Source organism: Colias eurytheme, chromosome 19 (assembly GCF_061535395.1).
Source record: "Colias eurytheme isolate Ceu_HAF_F1 chromosome 19, ilColEury1 Martin Lab GWU primary, whole genome shotgun sequence".
NCBI lineage: Eukaryota > Metazoa > Arthropoda > Insecta > Lepidoptera > Pieridae > Colias > Colias eurytheme.
The window spans coordinates 470,069-496,814 of NC_142998.1; the positions used below are offsets into that span (position 1 = coordinate 470,069).

Below are 26,746 nucleotides of genomic sequence, written 5' to 3' on the forward strand. Positions count from 1 at the left end.
GCATCCACATGCTCGTTTGTCTTCTTTCATATTATAAAAAAAAGCTTTAGTGTAGATTATGATATTTCATACACACGCGTTGTCACTGATCGATTTTCTTTGCTAAGTAGGTGAAAGCATCCTACACCGGTAATGACATGTCATGCAATAAGCTTGTCTCATAAACAATATAATAACAATATATTTATAGCAATTTCATAACTGCTGGATATGCTTTACCTTATCATAGAGATAAAATGACAATTATAAAATAATGTACGAAACAGACACTAACATTTATGCTGGCTATTAACCTCCCATAAAACAATTACATTATGTTTTGTCTCGCATTATAAATTAAAAACGTGATTTATTCTTCAGCCTGCCCGTGACCACGCTGGATGTATGTATTCGAATGGAATATAAATACATATCTGTATACCTATTAGATCTTATTGAAAAATACGGGGGTCTGGCAGCAATAATTTTGAAACCCTGACCCTTAACATTCAGTTGATAAAAACAATACATTAAAATAATTAACAATATTTCAGGTAAAATGCTACTCGAAGTTTTATTAACTGTGTTAATTGGCCTTTTCGCTTGGTTGTATATAAGATGGCAAAGATTAAAATCGTACTGGGCAAAGTTGGGAATACCCTATGTACCACCACAACCTTTGGTGGGAAGCTTGACTTTTCTGCAACGGGAAAATCCGGTAAGTTTGATATTTTTTTATCTAAATAACTTACTTTATAGCACACCGATTAAATATGTAATTAATAACAAGTACACAATTCAGGTCTAGTAGTGTACAAAAGCTAAATTGTCCCTCAAAGTTGTGATGCAGATGTTATAATTGTATTTTGTAAGATTTTTCTTTTGACTATGTTGATTCAAGACTTGATTAGTTTTAATAATGTCCTGTGATAATTATTTAATTTTATAAAACTTAATAAAAACCCCTTTACATTATCTTCAATGTCATCGTATATCAAGATCTTCTAAATAAGAAAGTAACAACGTTACAATAATTATTATTTAACGTTTCAATTTGTAAACTATTAAAACCAATACAAAATCGAATTCCTGAAAATAAGTTTTAATAAAGTAATAACTGACTGTTTTCTTCCCTCTTTTGCACGCCTCATAAGCGAAGCGTTGAGGTGGGTACTACTGTCACTTCGCGCAAAACATCTGATTTTTTAAACTTAAAATGTCTTTATGTATCATACATTGCACTTGTAAGATAATACATACACACACATATTAAGAAAAAACACTATTTTTAACATTCATGATATTTTTGATGTCATTTTTGTTATTTAAACTAGTTAAAAAACAGTTTAAAAAAGTTCTGTCTTGGACGTCCGTGTGTCTGTATGTGCGGAGGATTTTCTTGTTAACACGATAGCGACCGAAATACTTTACTAATCGAGTCTTTTTTTTTCTCTTACGCTTGAGTATGCTCAGGAATAGAACCCTTTCATTTTTCAGGGTCTGATTCGATGTGGTTTAATTGTTATTAAATAAACAAAAATAATAATTAATAAATAATTATTAAAAAAAAATAATGAGGCGTGCACTTTTGGATTTTCCAAACTTTTCTGTATTATTCTAAGTGTGTTTGTAAAATTAAGGGTACCTATAGTACTATTTTAATGTTTTGTAATATTCATTTTCTAGATAACATGGCTACGTCGAATGTACGATACTTACGATTCACCATACGTTGGAATATGGCTGTTCCAAAGACCAGCGCTGCTCATCAATTCACCAGAAATAGCCAGGAATGTTCTCGTAAAAGACTTCTATAACTTTAGAGATAGATTCCTGTCTTCGGGGTCGTCCGATCCAACGGGGGCTTTGAATATGTTTACTGTTAATGTAAGTATTATAGGAATTTTGGTGATATTGAACTTTTATAGAAACTAGCCAAATAAGCGACATACCTACATACATATATAAGCACATAGAAGGACTGCTAAAGTCACTTCTACATATATGTATATCACTTTAATAGAGCGATGACTCTTTCTACGATTTTCGATTAAATATTTCGGGACAATTTACACACACGGCACGATCTGATCCCATACTAAGCTTTCGCTTATGTTATAGAAACCAGATGGCTGATAAACATACATATGTATATAATTTTAAATAAATTCTAATATCGATAATTAACACCCAGACACAGAGCAAACATCTGTGTTCATCACCCAAATATTTGCCCCGGGTGGGAATCGAACCCACGACCTCAGGCTTGGAAGTCAGGGTCACTACCAACCAAGCCAATCGGTCGGTCAGCATCTAAATTTAACCTAACCAAAAAAAATCCAAGTTTCATCTCCATTTTTATCCTATTAGGATTTATAAATTTTATTTTTCTTTAATATTCTGAACTCAAGAAAGAGTTTTTTTTTTCGGATATATTAATTAACCACTTTCACTTCGTATAAAACAGTCTTGAGAACTTCTAGACTAAACATTTAAAATAATATAAAATACATATAATTCAATGTCAATTTATAGATAGTAACAAAACAATTTAAAAACAAAAAAATTGATGAACTTCTAATCTAACGCTTAGTTAACATTGAACTTTTAATGATTAGTTTTCTTATCTTTTCCTAAATTGTAGAGTGAAGAGTTTATAAAAAAATACGATTGTTTATTCTACGACTAATTTAGTTAAAAAATATTGATAACATAATAATCATCAGGTTAAGGTCATTCAGTACATGTCGTCGAACTTTTGACTGTTAGAAAAATGTTTCTTCACAATGTCCCTTCTGTAATTTTAGTGTATTTATACTATGCATATTTTTTCTTATAGTTTATTACAAAAGAAAAGATTAATACCTTATCATTTCTACATAATACGGGATGTATTCGCACGCGTTCCGTCGCGTCTGTCTGTTTACGATATACTCAAAAACTACTGCACCGATTTTCATTATATTTTCACTTTTTTGTAAATATTGAGTAGTGAGTACATAGTACATACTTTCAAAGTTTAAGATAACGCAAGAGAAGCTACAGTGAAAGCTAGCTTCATCATAAAAAGTTTAGTAATTTTATGCATTGTCATTGATGACAGATAAGTCTAGATAGACACATGTTTTATAAGGAAAATACATAACAATATTATCTCGCAAAAATATGATAACAGACCACCAAAACTGCACACCTTATGATAAACTTTTTGCCAATACCAAAATATGTTTCAATAACATTCGTTGAAAAGTCACCTTTTCAATCTTACCATATTTTTACACTTTCGCTTCACGTATCGCGAAAAAATATTAATTGTTTAAAATTGCAATATTGTCGATAGTAACAACATTAAAACAATTTAAACGGATGAAAACTTACTAAAAATTGATTCTTAGAATACGTTTTCAAATTTTTAATTCTTCTACTAATGAGTTGTGCATTAACGCATCAATCATTTTGAATATTATTGTATACGAAATTAAATATACAGATTATTCACTGAAATTTAAATAAGTATATTTAATTTCCAGGACCCTATATGGACAGCAGTGCGTAAGCGCTTATCCGGGGTATTCACAATGGCCAAACTAAAAAGCCTCCAACCGCTTTCTATTTCCAAATCAAATGAATTGGTACAACGTATTAGTATGGAAAAAAGTGAAAATTTAAGTCTTAGGGTAAGGATACCAACCTTTGAGTAATAAGATTTGATTAAATTATTTCTTATATTTTAATTCAGTTCTGAAAATACAGGCGTGTTTTGTAATAATCGATAAGGTTTATTTCCGATTGTTTAAATGAACCGAATAAACTGAACCGTTTTCTATGAAATTTGGTAAAGATTATACTAGAGACCTGAGAAAAGATAGGTTTTATCCCGGAAATCCCATGGGATCAGAAACTATGCGGGTTTTTCTTCGACTACGCGAACAAAGCCGTTGATGAAAAGCTTGTAAAATATACTTTCTCCAAAGTCTATTCTCTGACCCAAAAACAGGCCATATAGTACATAGGATAGGTTTAACCGCAAATCCCACGGGATCAGAAACTATGCGGGTTTTTCCTTGACTTCTTTGAGTAAGATACTATTTTTAATATTCCAGAGTCTATTCTCCGACATAACAACAGACATAATAGGTGCTGCAGCGTTTGGCGTGGCGGGAGACGCGACCCTCACGGGAGATAGTCCGATGAGGGCCGTGACCCGGGAGTTCATGAAGTTTTCCCTGGGAAGGGGCATCGCGTGGTGCAGTATATTCTTCTGGCCGGAGCTTGTTGATATCTTTAGGTATCTTTATGGAATTTCTGAAACGTTTAAAGTGTAGCTTGTATGATTGCTTATCTTATCTTAATGATTTTGACATATTGAAGTAGATTTTTTATATAATATGTGTGAGTGTGTGTGTGTGTGTGTGTGTGTGTGTGTGTTACTGTTGCCCGCTGCATCGTTCGCGTTCGAATTGGAAATATTAACTATTCTAAAATCCATGTGAAGACATATTCATTCAAATCGGTCCAGCCGTTTAGGAGTTTCAGTAACATTAATACAACTTGCATATAAATTTATTATTAAATTTTCGTAACATGCTCTATTTTTAAACAATTTTATTTCTTCCAGATTTACATTATTTCCAAAATCGTCTATAAGGTATTTTAAGAAAGTATTTCAAATACTAATCGAGAAGAGAAAAGACAATGTTGATAAAGGAGAAGATGCCAAGGATTTACTCGGTGCTTTAGTTAAATTGAGGCAAGAGAAAGAATGTGAAGACGTTGGTAAGTAACTGTATTATAGCAGGGTAAAGAACTTTATTACATTAACTAGCTTTCCGCCCGCGGCTTCGCCCGCATTGCCTAAAACATAATGAATTATATACTAAAACCTTCCTCTTGAATCAGTCTATCTATTAAAAAAAACCGCATCAAAATCCGTTGTGTAGTTTTAAAGATTTAAGCATACAAAGAGACATAGGGACAGAGAAAGCGACTTTGTTTTATACTATGTAGTGATGTTAATTCGAGAGAAGTTATAGAAATGTAATATTTACTTCGTTTAATAATTGATTTATACAGTTACATGTATGAAAGTACAGTTGGAACCTACTTTCATGAGACGAATTCAAAATACTCATAGGTACACATAGTTACAATGTTGAAACTCATCATGAAATATTTAGAATAAAAGTTTAGCATTTGATTGCACAGTGAACTGCAAAAAAGTATGAATTTATCGCCGTTCACTTTACTTGTAAAAAAATAATAGATTTTTAAATGAAACACACTAAAACACTGCCGGAATTATTCAAAATATTTAATCATTGTTCGAGCTTAAATGATATCTAATTTAATTAGAATATGTTTCAGTATTCACAGATGATTTAATAGTGTCCCAAGGGGCGATATTCCTTCAAGGAGGTTACGACACATCCGCCGTGACGTTGGCTTTTTGTATATATGAACTGGCCTATAATGCTGAATATCAGGTATTCATTGTATTTAAGTTTTTAAATTTTCATTAAAATCGTTTTTTTGGTAAGAAATACTTTTAAAATTCTGCAGATTTGAAAATTATTTCGCCGTTAGGAATTAACATTATACAGGGTGACTGGTAATTCGACGTGATCCTTCAAAGGGGTTATACTAGAGGTCATTTGCAACAAATTAAGTCCAGTTAACCAGGGGTCAAAAATGGATAGTTATTGAGCTATGACGGATTTTGATATGAAAATTTTCTGCCTTTTTACCAAAAACAATTAATTTTGAAAAAACTACTACATTGTTAACATTCAATTGATATTTTTTTGAAAGCCGAAGAATGAGCGATCAGTTTAAAAAAAAAACTTGCCCAAAACTTGCATCACCTCAGAAAGAAAAGGGTCATAGCTCAATAACCATCCATTTTTGACCCCTGGTTAGTGGGACTTAATTTGTTGCAAATGACCTCTAGTATAACGATAACCCCTTTGAAGGATCACGTCGAATTACCAGTCGCCCTGTATAAGACAATGGTAAAAATACCATGGTTCCTTATAATAGACCTTAACATTGAATGGGGAAATAAATTGAATAATAATTATGATTAACTTATGAATTAAATTTTATGTTCCTATTCAACAAATAACGGCGAGATTGAATTTCATAGTAAATTATTATTGTTTAACAGTAGGTAAATATTTGTTTTAGGAAAGGTTATATAGAGAATTATTGGAAGCCAAAATTAATAATAATAATGCTGAATTGGATACACAAACACTATCAGAGCTCGTATATTTAAATTGTGTTATAAAAGGTAAGTGCATACATATTTTCTTTTTATTTTTATGCAATTTTATTGAATCTATTTTGCATGGCATTATTTGAATCCACCGCTTTTAAAATAAACTTACTGAATAAATTACCGGCTTTGGCATGAACGTTAGAACGAAATAAAAATAAGTTATGTTTATAACAGAATGCAGAAAGAAGATAACCTTTTAATAATTAACTAACTAAAATTGACTTTTCGCACCAATGACTTTTGAGCTTATATCATGTACTTTAGAGACATAACACATTTTCTTAGTTTTATTAACTACTAACTACTAGCTTTCCACCCGCAGCTTCGCCCGCGCAGTCAAAGAAAAACCCGCATAGTTCCCGTTCCCGTGGGATTTCCGGGATAAAACCTATCCTATTTCCCGGGATAAAAAGTAGCCTATGTCCTTTCTCGGATATCAAAATATCTCTATACCAAATTTCATGCAAAATGGTTTCGTAGTTAAGGCGTGATTGAGTAACAGACAGACAGACAGAGTTGCTTTCGCATTTATAATATTAAGTATGGATTATAATTAGTAATAATAAATAATGCCGCATCCATAAATACGTCAGCTTGTATCTTTGAGCTTAGGAATTCTGCGCTTTTAATATGTCCTACATAGAACAGCAGGGCATATGCGACCACCAGTGGAATTATAAAAAAGATACTTAAGCTTTAGAATTTCTTGTTTATTTCTTCCAGAAACACTGCGAATGTATCCAGCCATGGGTTGGTTCGATAGAATCGCGGCAAACGACTATAAAATAGACGAAAAACTGACCATCAAAGCCGGAACACCAATCTACGTGAACGCTGTAGGAATGCATTATGATCCTAAATACTTCCCGAATCCTAGGAAATTCAAGCCAGAACGATTTTTACCAGAAAATGAGAAGAATATAATACCGTATACTTATATGCCGTTTGGAGAGGGACCTAGAAATTGTATAGGTAAATATTATGATGTATTGAAATCTTATTTATACTATTAATATTATAGAGCTGAAGAGTTTGTTTGTTTGTTTGAACTAATCTCAGGAACTACTGGTCCGATTTGAAAAATTATTTCGGTGTTAGATATGTGTGTACGTGAGTGTACGTGCGCAGACGGCCGCCATTTGTGGTCATCTCTCGTGAATCGTACTGTACAGGCATTTTCATAGCTTCTCAACATGAATAACTATATTCTATTAATACTTGATAAGAAATGTATTGAATCCAGAAATATTGATTTCATTATTATGCTCAGTAATCCCATCCCAATTCCAAGTAATTTGTTTTAAAATAAACATAATTTTTTCACTCAGTAACAAAATATATTTTTCAGGCTCACGCTTCGCTAAAATGAACCTTCAGCACATACTATCACGTATCATATTAGCCTACGAATTACATCCACTAGCAAATTCACCAAAACCGTGTGAGGTAAAAATGGAGAAACATGCGCTTTTCCTGGCTCCCGGGGAAAATCTATACGTTAATTTTATACCTAGAAAATAGATAATAAATGTTATTTTCAATACATAAATAGTTTTAATAAAAATAGTTTTTTTTAAACCCGGATCTATAAAAAAGAAAATGAATGTCCAAAGAGCTTACTGTAATTAAATTACTTTACTATTTTTATATTAGGTATATTATTTCCTGGACATTAAATTTATGGAAACATTAATTGCTTCAATTCATATTACGCATATTTGTGGATACATTGAAAACACCCTCGATAAATAAAACTAATTTCAACAAAAACAAGAACTTCCAAGAAAAGTATAAAATACCATTAAAACCTTTTTTTTTAATTAACTCTTCCAATACTTAATAACTTAACAAGGCCAATTATAATGACGAGTATTATTAGAAATCAGAATTACGAACACAAGAAGACAGGTAGCATTTTAAATTACAGGAAAGAGAGTTTTAAGTCCCTACTAGACGATAATTCTGCATGACATGCTTTACGTGGTGTCATGCATGAATGACAATTTAGATCGGTTGCTTTCATGCTTGCATGCAAAAGCTTAGAACATGAAGCACACTCAGGTTGCACAGGAACTGTATATAAATGCATATATGCATTATTTTACTCATGTAGCATGACGATTCACGCAAACGCATGTCATGCTTCCATTATCGCCTAGGGACTCAACATTTCTATCACACTTTAACACCTCTACAGTTAAACTTATAGACTTTTTGACTGATTTTAAACGGGATTCATTCCTAGATATCTTAATGAATATATTGCTTTAAAATACGTTAAACTTTCTTTATATATAACTCGTGTAAAATGTAACACATGAAATACCCCTACAGTTATTGTTTCCGCCCCAAAGTTCCGCTCATTGAATTTCATAACATGGATTACACCCTTCGCGGATGTGTTTGAAGAATAGATTAAGATCCTCAGAACTTAAGTACTTAGTTATATTACAGTTCGATACAGTATTACTCAAAGTGCACGGTTAATGTAAGACTCGATGAATTTAAGATGCACTTTAGGATGATGTATTCATATGCTTTAAGGCCACTAATGCGAAATTTTGGATCGTTCGTTAAGCTAGATTAGTTGATACGATATTGGAAGGAGTAAGGCGGATATACGTGTTTTGGAATTGATTAATTATTAAACCGACACATATTTTGAAATTCTATAATGTGAATAATATTTCATGACAAAAAGCTTTTTCCCTAATGAATAATCAATATGGTTAAAAAAAACACTTCTTCATCAAACCTTTATGACGGTTGATAAGTGTACAAAGTGTGAATTAGATCTCTACATTTAAAGTGAGTCAAAATAGAGTACAGAGCATCAACGTCCGTATAAATTATTACCAACTAATCATTGCTCTAACAATAATTTTACACTTAATTAACAATAATAAACTTCCAAGTAATTACACAAAATATGTACACATTCTTTTCTCAGTCCGCATAATGCTCTTTGTCACAGATTAAATAAGTAAGGAGCGCATGCATTCTTTATACCAGCTTGACACGACAAGATTGTACGGGAATTTTAAAAATTCTCACAAACTTGTGAGTACGGACTAGGAAGGTCTTAATTAAATAATTAGCATTTTTAAACAAGACGTCCGGAGCGAGTGAATATTTAACAACAACTAATTTATAACTAGGAAACTCCGGCGTTTTATTTGAGATGTTGAGTTTTAAGTTAAATGCACTCGACAAAGTATGTTCGTGTAGGAATATAAGCGAGTGATTTATGTAGACTATATAAATCGCTATTTAGCAGCTCATTTCTGAAATTTCTCGCAATTTATGAATCAACACAAATGTAATTTTTGATGGACATTATATATAGGATTCTATAGAGGTCCGTTGATCACTCGCTTATTTATTTCTTAGAAGCAAAATTTATATAGAAGATATTTCTTACGTTTCTTTTTCCTTTTCCTCAGACTAAGACATAAATGCATTTTTCCCACAATTAAGGTTGCTCCGCGGAAGTAATTAGATTGAATAAAGCTTGTCTGAAGATTCACCTAAGAGGAGTCAGTCTATGATTCCTTTTACTATATTTTATATTGCAATATTAATATCAGTAATTTTCTTCTCGTTTTCTAAACTTCAAAGTTAGAGCATTTTTTGTAATGATATTACAATTACAGTCTATATTAAATGTAAGTAATTATATCATAACCAATATTATAAATGCGAAAGTAACTCTGTCTGAATGTCTCTTCTTCATGTCTAAGCTATTGAACCGATTTGGATGAAATTTAATTTGCAGAAGACCTTTTTTTTTTAGTGAGGAAATCTTGCGTAGGTAGATACCCACGGCCTCCGGGGGAGGAGCCGTGGGTTATGTCCGATTCCTACCGACCAAAACCCCACTGTGTTCCGTCAAGCCGCATCAACAGACCTGAAAAAGCATATAGGATAGGTTTTTGGAAGTCCCTCGTGAACGAGAACAATGCGGGTTTTTATTTTATAAAGCGTGTGAAACCGCGGGCGGAAATCTAGTATGTATTGTGTGTATTATAATCGTATGTCTGATCGTATAGTTACTAAAAAGAAGAGCTTTTGCGTAGTTGATATAAATGAATACCCACAAACATAGTTGCGGGCATTATCTAGTATTTAACTCATAAACTAAGCAACTACTGTTAATATTCCTTACTCAATGTTAATACGAGATTACTGAATGCAGAAATCAAACAAACTGCTTCGAGCATTGTTTGACTTTACTTGGACAATCTTGATATTAACCAAGTTTCAGATCTCGTCTTTGTTTATTAATTGCTATTATGGTAATTGAGAATTAATTAATTTTAGATTAATGTACATAACTATTACAAAAAACGAAAATATTTTTATTTACATTTGGAGTATATACTTTTATTGACAGACTTTATTAAAAACTATATTTAGTATTTTTTAAACGCTGCAGCTGGTGTATGCTGCGTCATTGACTGGAGTAGATAATTTTTGAAACAAAAAAAAATCGCAGTCGGATGAAACCCATTAGAAAAGGATGGGAATATGATAAAAATGTAAGGAAAAATAAATTACGGTCAATCCGAGTTTGGGAAGTGGGAGGGGGGAGCTTTTAAGAGAAAAAAATGGTCTCTCTCGATTTCCGACGAAACTACAAGTCCTACGGAAAAAAGTTCAATGGCAAAGTTGTAGGTAATAAAAGGATCTACAACTTTTGTATTCACAATTTTTTCACATAACCTCAAAATTTAGGTGAAAAATTCAAAAAACCAAGTTTTTCGTTTTTAATTTTTATCTACTTCAAAATTTATTGTTTTTCTACGAAATTTGGTGAAAACTTACTTTATTATGTCCCAAATACACTGTAATTTATTTGATTGAAAATATTTATTTTTTCGCCTTATTTTGAATTAATACCAAAAAAACAACCTAATTTTCAATCGAAAAGTCACCCGTCAAAATATCAGCTTTTTTCGATAACTTGGGGTGCCTTTTATTCATTAAAATCTCTACTTTCATATGGTGTAAAAAAAATAAACACCACCAAAGTAAATGTTCTCAGGAAATGCATACAAACAGTGTGAAAATTAGCTTTTACTAAATCAGGCACACTTCTCGAACTACCTGAAATGTTTTTATCGACATCATTTTGCTTTTGAATATGCTGTAAAATATTAAACTTAGAACAGATAATTATTTTTCTTTTGAAATATTACCGAAAAGCCGATACAAGAGAAGATATAGAGTTCGAGAAGTGTGCCTGATTTAGTAAAAGCTAATTTTCACACTGTTTGTATGCATTTCCTGAGAACATTTACTATGGTGGTGTTTATTTTTTTTTACACCATATGAAAGTAGAGATTTCAATGAATAAAAGGCACCCCAAGTTTTTGAAAAAAGCTGATATTTTGACGGGTGACTTTTCGATTGAAAATAAGGTTGTTTTTTTGGTATTAATTCAAAATAAGGCGAAAAAATAAATATTTTCAATCAAATAAATTACAGTGTATTTGGGACATAATAAAGTAAGTTTCCACCAAATTTCGTAGAAAAACAATAAATTTTGAAGTAGATAAAAATAAAAGACCAAAAACTTGGTTTTTTGAATTTTTCACCTAAATTTTGAGGTTATGTGAAAAAATTGTGAATACAAAAGTTGTAGAACTTTTAATTACCTACAACTTTGCCATTGAACTTTTTTCTGTAAGACTTGTAGTTTTGTCGGAAATCGAGAGAAACCATTTTTTTCTCTTAAAAGCTCCCCCCTCCCACTTCCCGAACTCGGATTGACCGTAATTTATTTTTCCTTTTATTTTCATCATATTCCCCTCCTTTTATAATGGGTTTCATCCGACTGCGATTTTTTTTATCTTTTCATTATTTTTAAAGGCTTCTACCCCAGTCTAATATTACAAGCTTATAACTGTCTTTTTATATAGATAGTAAATTTCAGTTAGTATAAAATTGGCAGCTAAGCCACCCATGATGTAAACATTTTTTCAAATATTTTCTGCGGAGAAATCGAATCCACCCTCATGGGGTCATAACAATATGTCAAACAGATCAAATATATATAGATTAAATATAATTTCACTAGATGTTTCTTCATGTTTTATAATACCAATTTATTCTTAACACCACTCCAGTATCTAATATAGTTTTATTAAAACCATAAGTCCTCAATTTTTGTTTTAATAAACAGAACACCGGAATCTCCAAGGTGTACAGCGAAAAATTTATATCCAAATAAACTGAAATACTCGAGTAAAAATTCAATTAAGTTTTATGGGGCAGATGCTCCTTGAGGGTATTAGAATTATGAATATTCAATATTTTTGTCCCTTCAAAGGATTTTTGAGGGCGAAGTAATTTTGCGCTTTGATATTCTTAATAACATTACACCTTGAAAGCGGGTTATTTTCCCTTCCAAGGAAATTGCTTAAGCAGCACAGTACTAAATTAATAATTTAAAATGGAATACTTGGGTCCTTTGTCCGCTGCCTTTGATCGAGGGCCAGTGAAAATGTCTAAACAAACCGAACGGGGTGCGAATCGCTGGTTAATTCGGAAAATAACTTCCTGTTAATGATGATACTATGCTAATGCCAATATTAATTTAATAGTATTTTAAGTAGAATGACATTTAAATATGTGTTATATAAATAACCAATCACCACATTATTAGGCATATCTCTCACATTAACTTTGAAAATATCTTTAACAAAGATTGCAACCCGCTTACTGATGAAAAAATTTAGGTATTACTCGATTTAACACTTATTTAGCAATTTCAATGTAGCGTTAAAGATTAGTCTCGAAGAGATTAAAAAAACTATTGATCTCTAAAATATTAATACTAGATGATGGGCAAATGTTTTCATCTGTACAAATAAGTTCAAACTTCTGAATATAAGATAATATTATCTAAGATCCACTTCAATTCTAATATCTAACACAACATTTAGACAACGTACAATAATTTCTCAACTTCACTTTAAAACTAAGAATAGGTACACGATTTTCGGGTTTCCCATGACGTTGATATATGTTCACGTCAGCTGAACCTTTACCCATCAAATAAAACCCGTGAACCCTCAAATTTGTACACTTTTGACATTTGAAGCGAGGTGCCTGCGAAGGGATTTTTAAGAGAAATATTTGGTGTGCTGTTTCTATCTTTTGGTGTTATCAATAATGTGTAATAATGTATGCTTTGTCTATAATATAAAAATGAATCCCAAAATGTGTTGGTAAGCGCATAACTCGAGAACGGCTGAACCGATTTCGTTAATTATTTTTTTATTATATTCCTTGAAGTACGAGGATGGTTCTTACGTAGAGAAAATGTAAATATGTACCACGGGCGAAGCCGGGGCGGACTGCTAGTGTTTATATAAATTGTGAACTATCTGTGCCCGCGACTTCGTTTATGTAGGAATGATAATGATTGATAAAAACTTGTCGTCATAGGAATTTCAGGAAAAAAACTAGCTTAAACATCACCCTATCATTTTAATCCTAGTTTTTGGAAATTATGAAGACGTCTGATTCACGCAAATAATATTTTTAGAAAGAGTGTAATGATTAAGCTCTAGAAATCGATGATGACTCATAAATCACTAGCTGCGCTTCGCGTTTTCACTCGCGTGGCTCCGCTCCTGTTGATCTTAGCGTAATGATATAATAATACTATAGCCTAGCCTTCCTCGATAAATGGGCTATCTTACAACGATAGAATTTTTCAAATCGGTCCAGTAGTTCCTGAGATTAGCGCGTTCAAACAAACAAACTCTTCATCTTTATTAGTATAGATAAGACCCTGTGACAGCGCTTACCAAACTTCCCAACACAACATGTTAAATCGAATTTAAAATCAATAGTGTTCTACCAAGAAGATGGTTAAGGCATGCATGTTTGCAGGACACAGTGTAAGGCCCAAACAGAACATAAATTAAACACAGGCTGCGGGCGGCAATTCATTAATTTGCTGTATTTACTCAGCCGCTTGGTTCGTACGGTTTAAGTTATAAGAGATTATGTTTAGTTGGAAGTATTTCAAATTACTTCTCGACGAAAAAGTAAGTACCTATAAGCACGTATTAGGTGATTCTTACCTATTGTTATGAATATGATGGCGTGGGCCGGTTTGACTGCTAATAATGTCTCGGGTGGGATTGAATATGTAATATTTTATTGACGTATATTAGATGTCATACATTACTTAGCTGACAGATAAGCTAATAGTCCAGTCTGTGGGGAAATGTAAAAGCCTCTGCTCTACAAAAGGTGGCGTAGAAAATGTTTTGAAACAATATTGTTTAGGTATGAAAGGTTAATAAAAATCCAAGTTTTCGACCTTGACGGACCCAGGCGCTAGCCGCCATCTTGAATTAAAGGTGCTAAAATTAGGTATATTTTAAATAACTTCTCAATTGTTTACTAAATCACAAAAGTGTCTATGAAGGGTTCAAAGAAGACAAAATTACCTACATTTTTTTCATACATGATTATTCTGTAAGTCTTAAAGGTAAAAAGTTACAAGCGACGGAAATAATAATATTTACAGAAATCATATAATTTTAATTTTGTTTAAAAATTGTGCAGCAATCTTTTTTTATTCTTTTTGATGGCCCGGGCTGGTTAATGGTGGCTTCTTCATTATCGTCGCTGAAATTTTCTGTTTCATTGTCTGTATTTTTAGTTTCCAACCATGAAATTTCGTCGATTAAATTTACTTTTTATTGATAACTTTACGAATCCTTCATATCGGATATCTTCTAAGGATTCCTTATCCATGTCCCCTCCGTAAAAAGTTACTAGAAAGCGTGCTCCAGCGTCTTCGATTTCTTCTGGTCATGATGACGAAATTTCATGGTTGGAAACTAAAAATACAGACAATGAAACAGAAAATTTCAGCGACGATAGCGAAGAAGCCACCATTAACCAGCCCGGGCCATCAAAGAGAATTAAAAAAATGATAGCTGTACAATTTTTAAACAAAATTAAAATTATATGATTTCTGTAAATATTATTATTTCCGTCGCTTGTAACTTTTTACCTTTAAGAGTTACAGAATAATCATGTATGAAAAAAATGTAGGTAATTTTGTCTTCTTTGAACTCCTCATAGACACTTTTGTGATTTAGTAAACAATTCAGAAGTTATTTAAAATATACCTAATTTTAGCACCTTTAATTCAAGATGGCGGCTAGCGCCTGGGTCCGTCAAGGTCGAAAACTTGGATTTTTATTAACCTTTCATACCTAAACAATATCGTTTCAAAACATTTTCTACGCCACCTTTTGTAGAGCATAAATACCTACAGACTGGATTATAAACATATCCATCCAGAAATTGTGAACCGGACATAAGTATTATTATAATAAAATAACGTAAATTCTGCATAAGATTAAATAATATTGGTTATTAAAGTAATCCTTTTGAACAGGCAAACAAGAACGAAATTTTGTGTACCAACTTTGTTAGAAGCAAAGCGATTTAGAAAACATATCTGTAGTAATTGAGGGTGCCATGAGTGGTTTAATTGATGAATGAGATTTTGTCAAAAAGTTTTCGTGTATTAGATTTAGTTTAAAACATTTTTCTTAAGTATCTATAGGTATTACAGATAAGATTATTCGTTTTAAATTGGCAAACCAAACTACTCCCTGAAAATATTATTATCATACTCTACTACTAATTTCATAAAAGCTCTAACATAATATTACGTGTTTGTTCTTTTTTTCTGGTCATTTTCTATTAAGGTCAATTTCTATTCGACTGACCGGTTGGCGTGGTTGGTAGTGGCCCTGCCTTCCAAGCCCAGAGGTCGTGGGTTCGATTCCCACCCGGGGCAAATATTTGTGTGATGAACATAGATGTTTGCTGTATCTGGGTATTAATTATCTATATAAGTATTTATTTAAAATTAATATATATATGCATGTTTATCAGCCATCTGGTTTCCATAACAGAAGCGAAAGCTTAGTATGGGATCAGATCGTGCGGTGTGTGAGAATTGTCCTGAAATATTTATTTATTTATTATTATTTATTAAGTGTTCCATTTTGTTTTGTATTGCGGTAGAGTAAAGTAATAATAAACATTACCATAAATAATAGTCACCTTACTAACCACATTATCATCAAAAACACCTTTCAGAATCAATCAGCAAGCGTTTATTATTATTTCCTCGATCAATATTAATTGTAATTACTATAACTAATTTACTTTACATTATGTCCACAATGGCCGATAACAATTAATATCGCGAACAATGAACAATGTGGATGCCGATTTAACTATTTAATCGTAATTAATTCTAGTTCATTAAGCGGCTTATAATTATTTGGTGCAAAATTATTTAACGGCAAACGTTCAAATTGTAGTAGGTATGTTGGTAGGGTTAACTGATTTGACCAAAGATGGTCATACAATATACATTGTTGTAAACTGGTATACCTCGTAATATAATAATGACAAGTAACTTGAAGAATATTTATTAATGATTAATTTTTTATTATAAAATAAAACAAATATAAGTAAATAATTAAAATATGACTTCTGAAATAAACATATAATAATAATTTTACATCACAATGTGAAGATTCAGTAGGTATTGCATTTTTAATACGTTGGTACCTACTCATAATTCTGCCCTGAAAAAAGCCATACTTAACCAAAATACATTTTTAAACATCCGCTCCCAAATTACAAAATGTTCAAAGCAGCCATAAAAAATACACCAACATAAAACACCAGTCTAATTACGAACTTTTAAAAGTAAAAGTAAAAGGGGTGTACAATAACCGCATTAATAATGATTAAATAAAACCTGTTCCGAAGTCACCTTCTGAGAAATTGAATTTCCATTCAAAGGAAATCCTAATTATTTAACATTTTCAACCGAAAACACTTAGTAAGTCCATTATGGGTTCTCAAAGAAACTTCCCACCAAGGTGACGGCTGACGAATTTTCACTCAATATTATGACGCTATTCAATCCTGACTTCCTTTATTTGATGACGAAAACTTAGGACCTCAGAAAGGTCTAGAATAATTCGTGTTTAAAGTTAGGGAAATACCTTCGTTGAGATTTCGATTAATGGGCTAGGATATTAGGCGTTTGGCTATCGTCATCATCTCCATTTCTGGCTGGTTTCTTAACTAACTATATTTTCTGATTGTTATTTTTTTAAATTTTGTCTCTTCGCTTAAATGGAGTAAAAATTTTATGCAAAGTCTAATAGTTTTGTAGTTAATCGTATAAAACTAGATATTAATAAAATACTGATCTAACACTCCTAATGATGTTGACACATAAAAAAAACTGAAATAAAACCAACACATCAACACCTTAAACCATGTTTCTATTTCATCATCATTTCAAACACAATAAAATAAACGTTACCACAACTCAAATATACAAAAAAGCAACCACCATACTTCTCATCTCATTAGACCATTAAGAGGCTAAAAGCAAAACTCAGAAATGAGCTAAATTGAACTGAAAGCGCCTATTTCCTAATGCAGCGATAGGGTCTAATTGTCACCGCCTAATGACTTCTGAGTTCCCGTTCATTGCGTCGATCATTAACTCACATTCCCAGAAGCCTCTTAATTCTTTAATTACTGAGAACATTTCAGACATCGACACTTTTGAATGGAATTTTGGCAATCAAGAGAGGTCTTGCTGTAAGCGATTCTATGGGATATTAGGAAGAATTGAGTCTTTGCAGTTTGAATTCATTTTATGGAATCATTCTTCATAGAAGTAATTATCTGTGAAAAATAACAAAGCATAAATTAAATTCGTAAAATGCTTTCGTAAAACCATTTATTCGTAGATACAGGTTCATTAAAAATAAATCAATCAAGTAATATAGACGAAAGTGAAAAAATACTTTGGAATTAGAAAATTGTTGATATGATTGAATTTTACCTTGAATGATGCAATGTAACAAAAAATAATGTAAACATATTCGGAACCTATTGGATATTTCTTTTCTATACAAATATATTTGTCTCGCGTCGAAAACTACATTATCATAACCATGTTGCCCACACAAGAGTTTTGTAATATAATAGCAAATGTCTAGCATAATCGTGAACTTTTCAATGGTAAGTGCTTGTAATTTTTAGATTAAAAGTAATAAAATTATATTGATATAACTACATTATTTAAATTAATTCGACTGTGAACTAGTTTTACTAGGGAAAAACAGTGACATTACAATCAACCCATACATACAACAATATGTATAATTTAATGTTTTCTATAAAAACAAATACTTATTTTCTCAAAAAATGCAATACCAACACAGCATTCCCATCGGAGTTTAATAAAAATACCGTACAAGCAAAGTTTACATGTTATAATTTAATAAGAGAAACAACATGGACGAATAATTTTCCATTCCGCTCTGCTTGCTTATCCTTTACATTATCGTATTGATTTTTATATCCTTTGGGATGGGGTTGACAGTATTGTAATATCCTAGTGCTCTAGAACACATGTTTGGGAAGGATATGTACGTTTTATTATGCTTTAGGTGAGAATCTATACACAGAATATTATAGTAAATCGTAGGAAATCATAACTGTATCTACATTGAACATTTTTTTAAAGTTCTCGTCTAAGATACCCCCCTAGTCAAGTGGCTTTCTGTTAGCGTAGCGTTCAATAGAATAGACTACGAATGTATGAGATTGACGTAGGCTGTAGATACACACGTATCTACAGGTTACGTCAATCTCATACATTCGTAGTCTATTCTATTGAACGCTACGCTAACAGAAAGCCACTTGACTAGGGGGGCAGGCTCGGTCTAGTTTAGACGATAATGTCCATAGTTATAAGTATTGTGTTTTTATAAATTGAGTGGCATACACATTACACAGTGTAATTGAAGGTAATATAGTATAGATAAATAAAGATTTTTATTATTAAAAAAATTGTCTGTTTGTCTGTATGTATAGCCGGGCTAAACTCACAGAGTCAGAGATAGCTTCTAGATCTACTCATAACTTTGTTTTGTGGATCAGTTGGTAAGTGTTATTTGTTACAATTTTAGCTAGACATCTAAATATTAAGAACTAGCTTTCCGCCCGCGGCTTCGCCCGCGTTTTCCAAGAAAAACCCGTTCCCGTAGGATTTCCGGGATAAAACCTATCCTATGTCCTTTCTCGGGTATCAAAATATCTCTATACCAAATTTCATGCAAATTGGTTCAGTAGTTAAGACGTGATTGAGTAACAGACAGACAGACAGAGTTACTTTCGCATTTATAATATTAGTATGGATTTAAGTATACTAGGTTTATTAAAATGTCTACTAATTTACCTTTTGTTTTATCTAACTCACTAAAGCCTAAATTAAGGGCACAGGTGTAAGTCTGAAAAAGAAGCACCTAAGTTGGTGCTTTCCTCGCAGAAAACAGATGTAAATATATTTTTACGGCTACGTTAGGTCTTAAAGTTTGCAAATATACGAATCCAATTCAATTTTGTTGTCTTGTAATATACTTCTATTTCGAAAATACTCAATATACAAAGCGTATTAATATGGTTGTTTATGAACATTGAGATAATATACTAGGAGACACCACGAACAAAATCTGTGCGCCATTTTTTTGCTCTAACTAAGTTTTAAAAATTATTATTTAGTTAGGTACTTACCGATGAAAGTTATTCCTTTGCAGCGTCTTTCCAAACTATACAAGGCCAGTACGCAACGGTGTGAAACTAATCACGTATAGTTTGGAAATAACTTTTTTACAAAGTTCTTCCAATCTATACAGCAGTAGTACGCAAATACTCGCGTATACTTTGTAGTGAAGTAAGTAAAGAATAGCGCTCCAAAATATACAGCGCCAGTACGCATGCGGACTAATCGTGTATGTTTCGGAGTAAGCGCGGCGTCTTTCCATTGCTCGCGTTTATATTATTATTGTATTGCTGTTTTGAAATCTATTATTAAAATGCTGCATGTGTATTGTGTATATAATGTTGCGTACTGATCGTATATTTTTTGTATCGAGGATGCTTGTGTCTTCGTTCCCGACTAGGTATACTGCACGACTTACAATTGACAATAGTGGTAAAATGTAACAATCTAATAAATCCAGAAGAAGACGGTTGCGAGGCGACGGAGCCCCTCTTCGCGGGGCTCCTATTTTTGTGTAGATAAAAAAAACACGAACCTAACCTAACCCATAGGTAACCCTTATATTATCTGTTACCTATTTATTTTTCTAAGCTTACCTAATAATATTTTTATTCCATATTTTACTGAATCAATCAACAAGAATAAAAGTAGATAGATATAGCTGTACAAGTCTTTGATTGCCTATATATTTATTATTTCGCTCAAGCGTAAGTGGTGTAGTAGGTATATTTAGTTATATTTTGCGTACTGATCGTGTATAGTTTGGAACGAAGAAGCAAGCATCCGCGTTACAAGGTATACACGATCAGTACGCAAAATTCATGTATATATTGTAATAACAAACTTAAAAACAGCATTACAAAGTATACACGAGCAGTTTCCTATGGTTGCGTTCTGGCTATGTATAGTTTGGAAATACGCTCCTTTGCACTTTTCCGTATTATATGTATTATTTGTGCAATATCGTAACACACACGAAGGCATAATTGATGCGTTTCACTTTAAAACCATTAAAAAATACCGCTCAACATACGCCACATGGCGTATGTTGAGTGGAACATAAGTGATGTAGGCGGTGTCGTCTCCATATTAATATTATCTCAATGTTTATGAATCGTATATTTCCATTATTATTAACTTTGTCCCTAAGGAATAATTTTAGCAAAATAAATGTAAATTCTCGAAATAACGAATTTTGAGCACAGTTTTTTCACTCATACATTGTTCAATTTGATTTACGAAACATAATAAGAAATAATTATTACTTACCTACATGTTACTTAGGTACCAATATAAATTATTATAATCCTCGTAACTAATAAGTTTTAAGAAGTATGTAGTCATACTTACAACCAATAATTACCAATCCATCATTTTATATAATTATCTAAAGTCCAAACACAAAGATAAAATAAAATAAACACTATGCACTTTACAGTTTTTCGTCATTAATTTATTAATTTAATAAATTAGGTAGTTATATTCATCGTATAAACTAATAATAATAATGGCGGGGTGTCGGGGAGTAGCGACCCCGCGGGAACCGAGTGCTCCCGGGGGAGGCCCCTGTCTTCATCTCCGGCTCGCCTTCACCGGCCGGTCGGAGTGAAGCCTGACGAGGACAGGACCCCCACCTCTGGCTTGCCTTAACCGGCCGGCCAGAGTGGAGTCGCGAGAGCTTTTAGCTCGAAGGGTGGATGCGAAGCGTAAGTGGCGAGTGGGCACGTGATGCTGGACCCTCAGGGAGCGCGTGATCGTAGTTTAAAGTCCAGGGACGCCTCTCCACCCTTAGCTGCTCACAATATGTTGCCCCCTTGTCGCACTATTGCAGCGACTTATTTCGGGGGCCCATACAGTGAGAGGGCGAGTCACCACCTGCCAACAATTTTTTGCTATATCTTAGTAGAAAGGCAGGTGCCATAGTCTTCCATAGTCCTTAATTCCGGTCCATTAACATCCCATTCCATAGCCCAGTTTATTTTATTCCCTTATCTTGCAATAGTCCTACATCGGCCGCGGACTGCCTAGGGCTGTATCTCTATAGTGCAGTCATGGGCAGGCTGCGGCTGGTGTCCCACAACACATTAAAATAATTCTCGAAAGGGCCTCTGCGTGTTGGATCCGTGTCCCCACGTAAGCCTTCCAAAGATCCGGGTACCGTCCTTCTGGTGGTACCCGAGTATTATGGAATAACAGCGTAAAATTAAGCAAAAAATTACAATTTGTAAACGCAATTGAAATTCGAAAAACGAATACACAGCTTCTAATTCCATTGTAAATTTTCTGTCGCGATTTCTTCAATGTAATGAATATATTGCATCTCTTTCTAACACGCGTCAATTTTGGCGCCAGCGAACACATTCATTTGGCGCCATTTCTGATGTGCGAAAACGAGATAGAATGAATCTTCAAACTTTCTTTCTAATAAAATCATAACGTGATAATATTTTTATATAAGAAGTTCACATATTTTATAAGATTTTTGTATCTGTGGTATGTTTTCTTTTTAAATCGTAGATGTGGTGAGTAGATGTTTGTTGTATATTCTAAAATTGAATAATGAGTTTTCTTTGCATTGGGTGATTGTCTCGGAGCAATTATCAAGCCTGGAGAAGTAACAATTAATTGAACAATATAGCACTAGTTTGGCCTTTTTGGCTTATGGCAAAATGTCATGCGAAAAAAGAGGACAGATATATGTCAGTTCGACAGTTTGAAATTACATGTGCCCATGTCAATTTGTTTCAGTGACCAGTCTGGTCACGGACGCATGGTGATTTTAATTATTATTTTTGAAGTGAAAAACGAGTGTTTTAGTTTAATTTGTTATTTTATGAAAAGACAATTGACTAAAGATAACATGGCTTGTGTTGCTTACGGCTGTAAAAGCCGTAGTAATGTGAAATCGGACGAAGATAGAAATTTGTCATTTCACAGGTTAGTGTTTTGATCAATTTTTTTGTTAATTGTATGATAAATAAGTTAATTTACCTTATTTTCTTAATCATCTATGTTTTATCTAACCGTAATCATTGAAATGAAATCATAATCAGCTTAGTTTTTAGAAAAAATGCAAAATATAACTTCCATAGTGTTGTGCAATTATCGATACTTGAGTAGGAACGAAGTACTTCATTGATAATGACTGCTTTAGGTTAGGAGAAAAAAAAGGTATTTAAGTATGGATTTTATTGTTATTTGCAGGTTTCTGGCTTGAGAACAATTAAAAGATGTTTGAGTTAAAGCTATAGCACAGGAAAAATTGGAAGCCTTCAAAACATTCTCGGCCTTGTTCAAATCATTTCGAATCAGACGGGAAGAAAAGTAAAGTGCTTTGCAGAGATGCTGTGCCACAAGTTTAAGGTGGCATCTATTTTAAATAATAAATATTGTAATTTGGTAATTAAGTATCGAAATAAAATGTTGTTAAAAAAATAAATGTTTATTTGTTTTATTTGAAGCAATTTATTTTAAACTTGTACCAATTTTTTCCTGTGGGAATGAGTTATTTTCCTGTGGTAAATTGTAGCTTATATGTTATTCTGATGTTTAAACTATATAATTGTAAAGTTCCATAAAAACTCATTCAGTAGTTTTTACGTGAAAGAGTATCAAAATATGTCCATTCTTATATATTTTTGCTTTTATAATATTAGTAGGATACGACTATTGATTTGTAAAAAGATCAACTAGGTGGAAGTCAGATTCGCGCACGAAGGGTTCCGTATAATTCTATGAATGAATCTATGAAAACAGGAAAAAATACGTACCTTTTTACGAAACCATAAAAACAACCTAAACCGAAATACCTAATAATATTTTTTTATATATACCACTACCATACAATGCAAGGCAGTCAATACGCATCGTAAATGAATAATTCCAAATTAAACGAATCTTAAAATTTGAAATAATTACCTATCCATAATTCAAAATTAAACGAATCTTAAATTATCTTCAAGCAATTTTATAACTTAATTTTTTTATTTATCGATATTTTAGTATTCGATAAAGTAAAGGCACCTTTTTAGAACAAAAAGTGGCTACATGTGGATTTGAATGCCAAGCAGATAACAGTGTGTTGTCTCTTTCTATCGCATTAATTAGGGTATTGAATAAAAGAGAGCCACTATATAAGAAACGTTCAATTAATTGTTACTTCTCCAGGCTTGTTAATTGCTCCGAGGTGATTGTTGATTTTTTGAAGTATTATCACAGTATTACCATTATTTCCTACAGTAAGGAATCGCCTTTGATGTCGTGCGATGCCGCCGCCAGCGTAGGTACTTACGCTGCCACACGAAAATACGCTAGGGTTGCAACAAATGGGAAATAAAACAATTGTGATTATTAATATTATGATGAAATCTTTATTCATATGTACATTCAAAATAATTGCGATTATTAAATCTGATGTAATTATTTGTTCATAAATATATAATTACAGATATTGCACTGCTAAATATTATTTACGTGGACACTTTATTTTTGGATGTTCTTAATTGTATATTATAACATTTAACTAAGTAATGCATTCGCATTGGGATGTACAATCTGATTAGAAAATAATGAGGACAACATATACATAGCTTTGATTTTAATTCAACAGATACAATTAATACAATCTTTCTGAAATATTGTTTCCTTCTGGGATTTCAATGTAGATTTACATCCGTAAACCGAACAGTTTGTGCGCGCCATAATAGAATATGTAAGTACCTATGTATAATAAAATTATTACACAAAAAATACGACTGCGTCATCCTTTCGCGCTAGGTAAAGCGAACTAAGCGTGTTTGCTTTACGCGGCCCGCGTCGCCCGACCCCCGCCAGTTCCCCTCCGTTTCTCTGCACAAGTACATTCGTCGCACTACTGTAGGAAATAATGGTAATACTGTGGTATTATTGTGTGTTAATAAGTGTAAAGGTGATAATGTATTACTTATTCACGTTATTTTGAAGCAAAAGGATTGTATGGTGATTTTTTTAATAATATTATCTATCTTGTTTGTTTCAATAAAAAATATTGTGCTATGTAAGTATGTATTCTTGCATCTAATTGACCAGTTCGTGAAACTATTATTGTGCTATTATCTTGTAAGTGGGTGGAACAAACAGATAGACAGACTCGATCCTAATTTACAAATAAATGAAAACGTAAAAATCCATATTATTTAACGCGATAAAAAAGCTTTTTCTACACTTAGAATAATTACTTGTTTAGTTTCTTTGACAGCATTTATGGCCGTTAAATTATGGCGTCGTAAACCATGAAATACGAACGAAGCGGAAAACTCGTTTATGTTAAACCGTGGTTTAACCGCTGCTTATTATTTAGTTGAGGGTTTGAGTTTAACTGCAGGTGCGTACTTATACATGCAGATTTGCTTTTGTTATATGTATTTTATAGAAATATAAAAAAAGGTTTTCCGTGTCTGTAGTTCATAAGGATTTTTTATTAATTTAAAAATAATAGAGACGTCGTTGATATCCTACTTCCTACTAATATTTTAAAGTTTGTGAGGATGGATGTTTGTTACTCTTTCACGTAAATACTGATGAACCGATTACAAAAAAGTATAATTTGTTTTGTACAAATGTCTAAAAATCTATGAAGAGTTTTGTGATATTGTAAATTGAAGAATTATAGGTATTTTATAAAACAAATTGGATGATTTTTTTTTAATTGTCATTAAAAATGTTAATATTTATCACCAACGTTTGAAACAATTGATAAAATGTCACAAGACCATCCCTGAACCTAAGGAAGTAATTTGATGTTACTTCTGATCGATATTTTAAGGAAAAATTGTACGAAGAACTACTTGAAGCTAAAAGCAATTGTGAAGAAAAGGTTCGCGTTATTGACACGAACATTCTTACGAATTTGAAACATCTCAATTGTGTTATCAAAAGGAATTTGGTGTATAATATACATTTATTTGTGGAAAAGAACAGTAATTTCAATTTGTATCTTTATCTTTCCCTATTTTTATATCTTTATCTTTAGAAATAGATTTATATAAAAATAATCTGTATTGGAAAAACTAAACATTTTTGGCAAATTTATATTTTAACCTCGAACCTTTTATTCTTAAAAAAAACACTCTTTTCAATCTTTTCCTCTTCACAAACAACATATATAAATGTTTCAATCAAAGGACCGTTTACACATTATTCAAGAAGATACTACTGCGTATATTATGTACATATTATCTATTTAAATCTTCTTGATCTATTTGAGTTTGAGTTTGAGTTTAAAGAAATACACATTGAATATGTTTTAAGTTCCCTAATTTCCATAGCACTCAGTTTCTAACGAGATACCGAAATTAATTTCCTAAGGCGCGGGACATATACAAGCGGCGCGGCGCGCATCGGGCGCACCGCGGGCGCACTGCCGGCGCGCCGCGGGCGCGCTGCCGGCGCGCCTCGGGCGCGCTGCCGGCGCGCATCGGGCGCGCTGTTGGCGTCCGAAAATGATATTTATATAGAGTGGTTAAATGCATTTTCTTCATGCATAATTTAGTAAAATTATGTTTTTTGTGCTAAAAGAGATTAACATTAATTTGAAAGTAACGATTTTGTTTTGATAATTCCTTGTAAGTAAATAGCGAGGATAACCCCACGATTGCAAATATATCTTTGTTGGAAATGTTGGAATTTACTTGGAAAATTTTATAGTACTTTTAAAGTAATTTTAAAGTAGTACTGGTGTAATGATGGAAGAAACGAAGGTTAAAATAACACAAAATTTATATTGTATTAGCGGTCCGCCCCGGCTTCGCCCGTGGTACATATTTCGCAATAAAAGGTAGCCTATGTTCTTTCTCTTCTAGTAT

The 26,746-nt window shown here is 32.5% G+C and overlaps 1 protein-coding gene and 1 long non-coding RNA gene across 2 annotated transcripts; both read left to right on the forward strand.

The window, feature by feature from the left end:
• The first annotated feature begins 538 nt into the window (after positions 1-538).
• Positions 539-7,777, forward strand: LOC149899907 (cytochrome P450 6k1-like). Its single transcript, XM_090113282.1, has 9 exons — positions 539-697; positions 1,666-1,866; positions 3,510-3,656; positions 4,083-4,267; positions 4,598-4,755; positions 5,344-5,462; positions 6,163-6,268; positions 6,980-7,228; positions 7,605-7,777. The coding sequence occupies exons 1-9, from the start codon at positions 539-541 to the stop codon at positions 7,775-7,777; spliced, it is 1,497 nt and encodes a 498-aa protein (XP_089969408.1).
• A 14,721-nt stretch (positions 7,778-22,498) lies between these two features.
• On the forward strand, positions 22,499-23,349 carry LOC149899908 (uncharacterized). The gene is made up of 2 exons (XR_016457809.1): positions 22,499-22,841; positions 23,109-23,349. It is a non-coding gene; the product is annotated as an uncharacterized LOC149899908 (long non-coding RNA).
• The last annotated feature ends 3,397 nt before the right edge of the window (positions 23,350-26,746 follow it).

Coding starts and splice junctions, on each gene's coding strand:
- LOC149899907 (XM_090113282.1), top strand. CDS start 539: ATGCTACTCGAAGTTTTATTAACTGTGTTAATTGGCCTTTTCGCTTGG. Junction 1,867..3,509: donor TGAATATGTTTACTGTTAAT/GTAAGTATTATA, acceptor TTTAATTTCCAG/GACCCTATATGGACAGCAGT. Junction 4,756..5,343: donor GAAAGAATGTGAAGACGTTG/GTAAGTAACTGT, acceptor AATATGTTTCAG/TATTCACAGATGATTTAATA.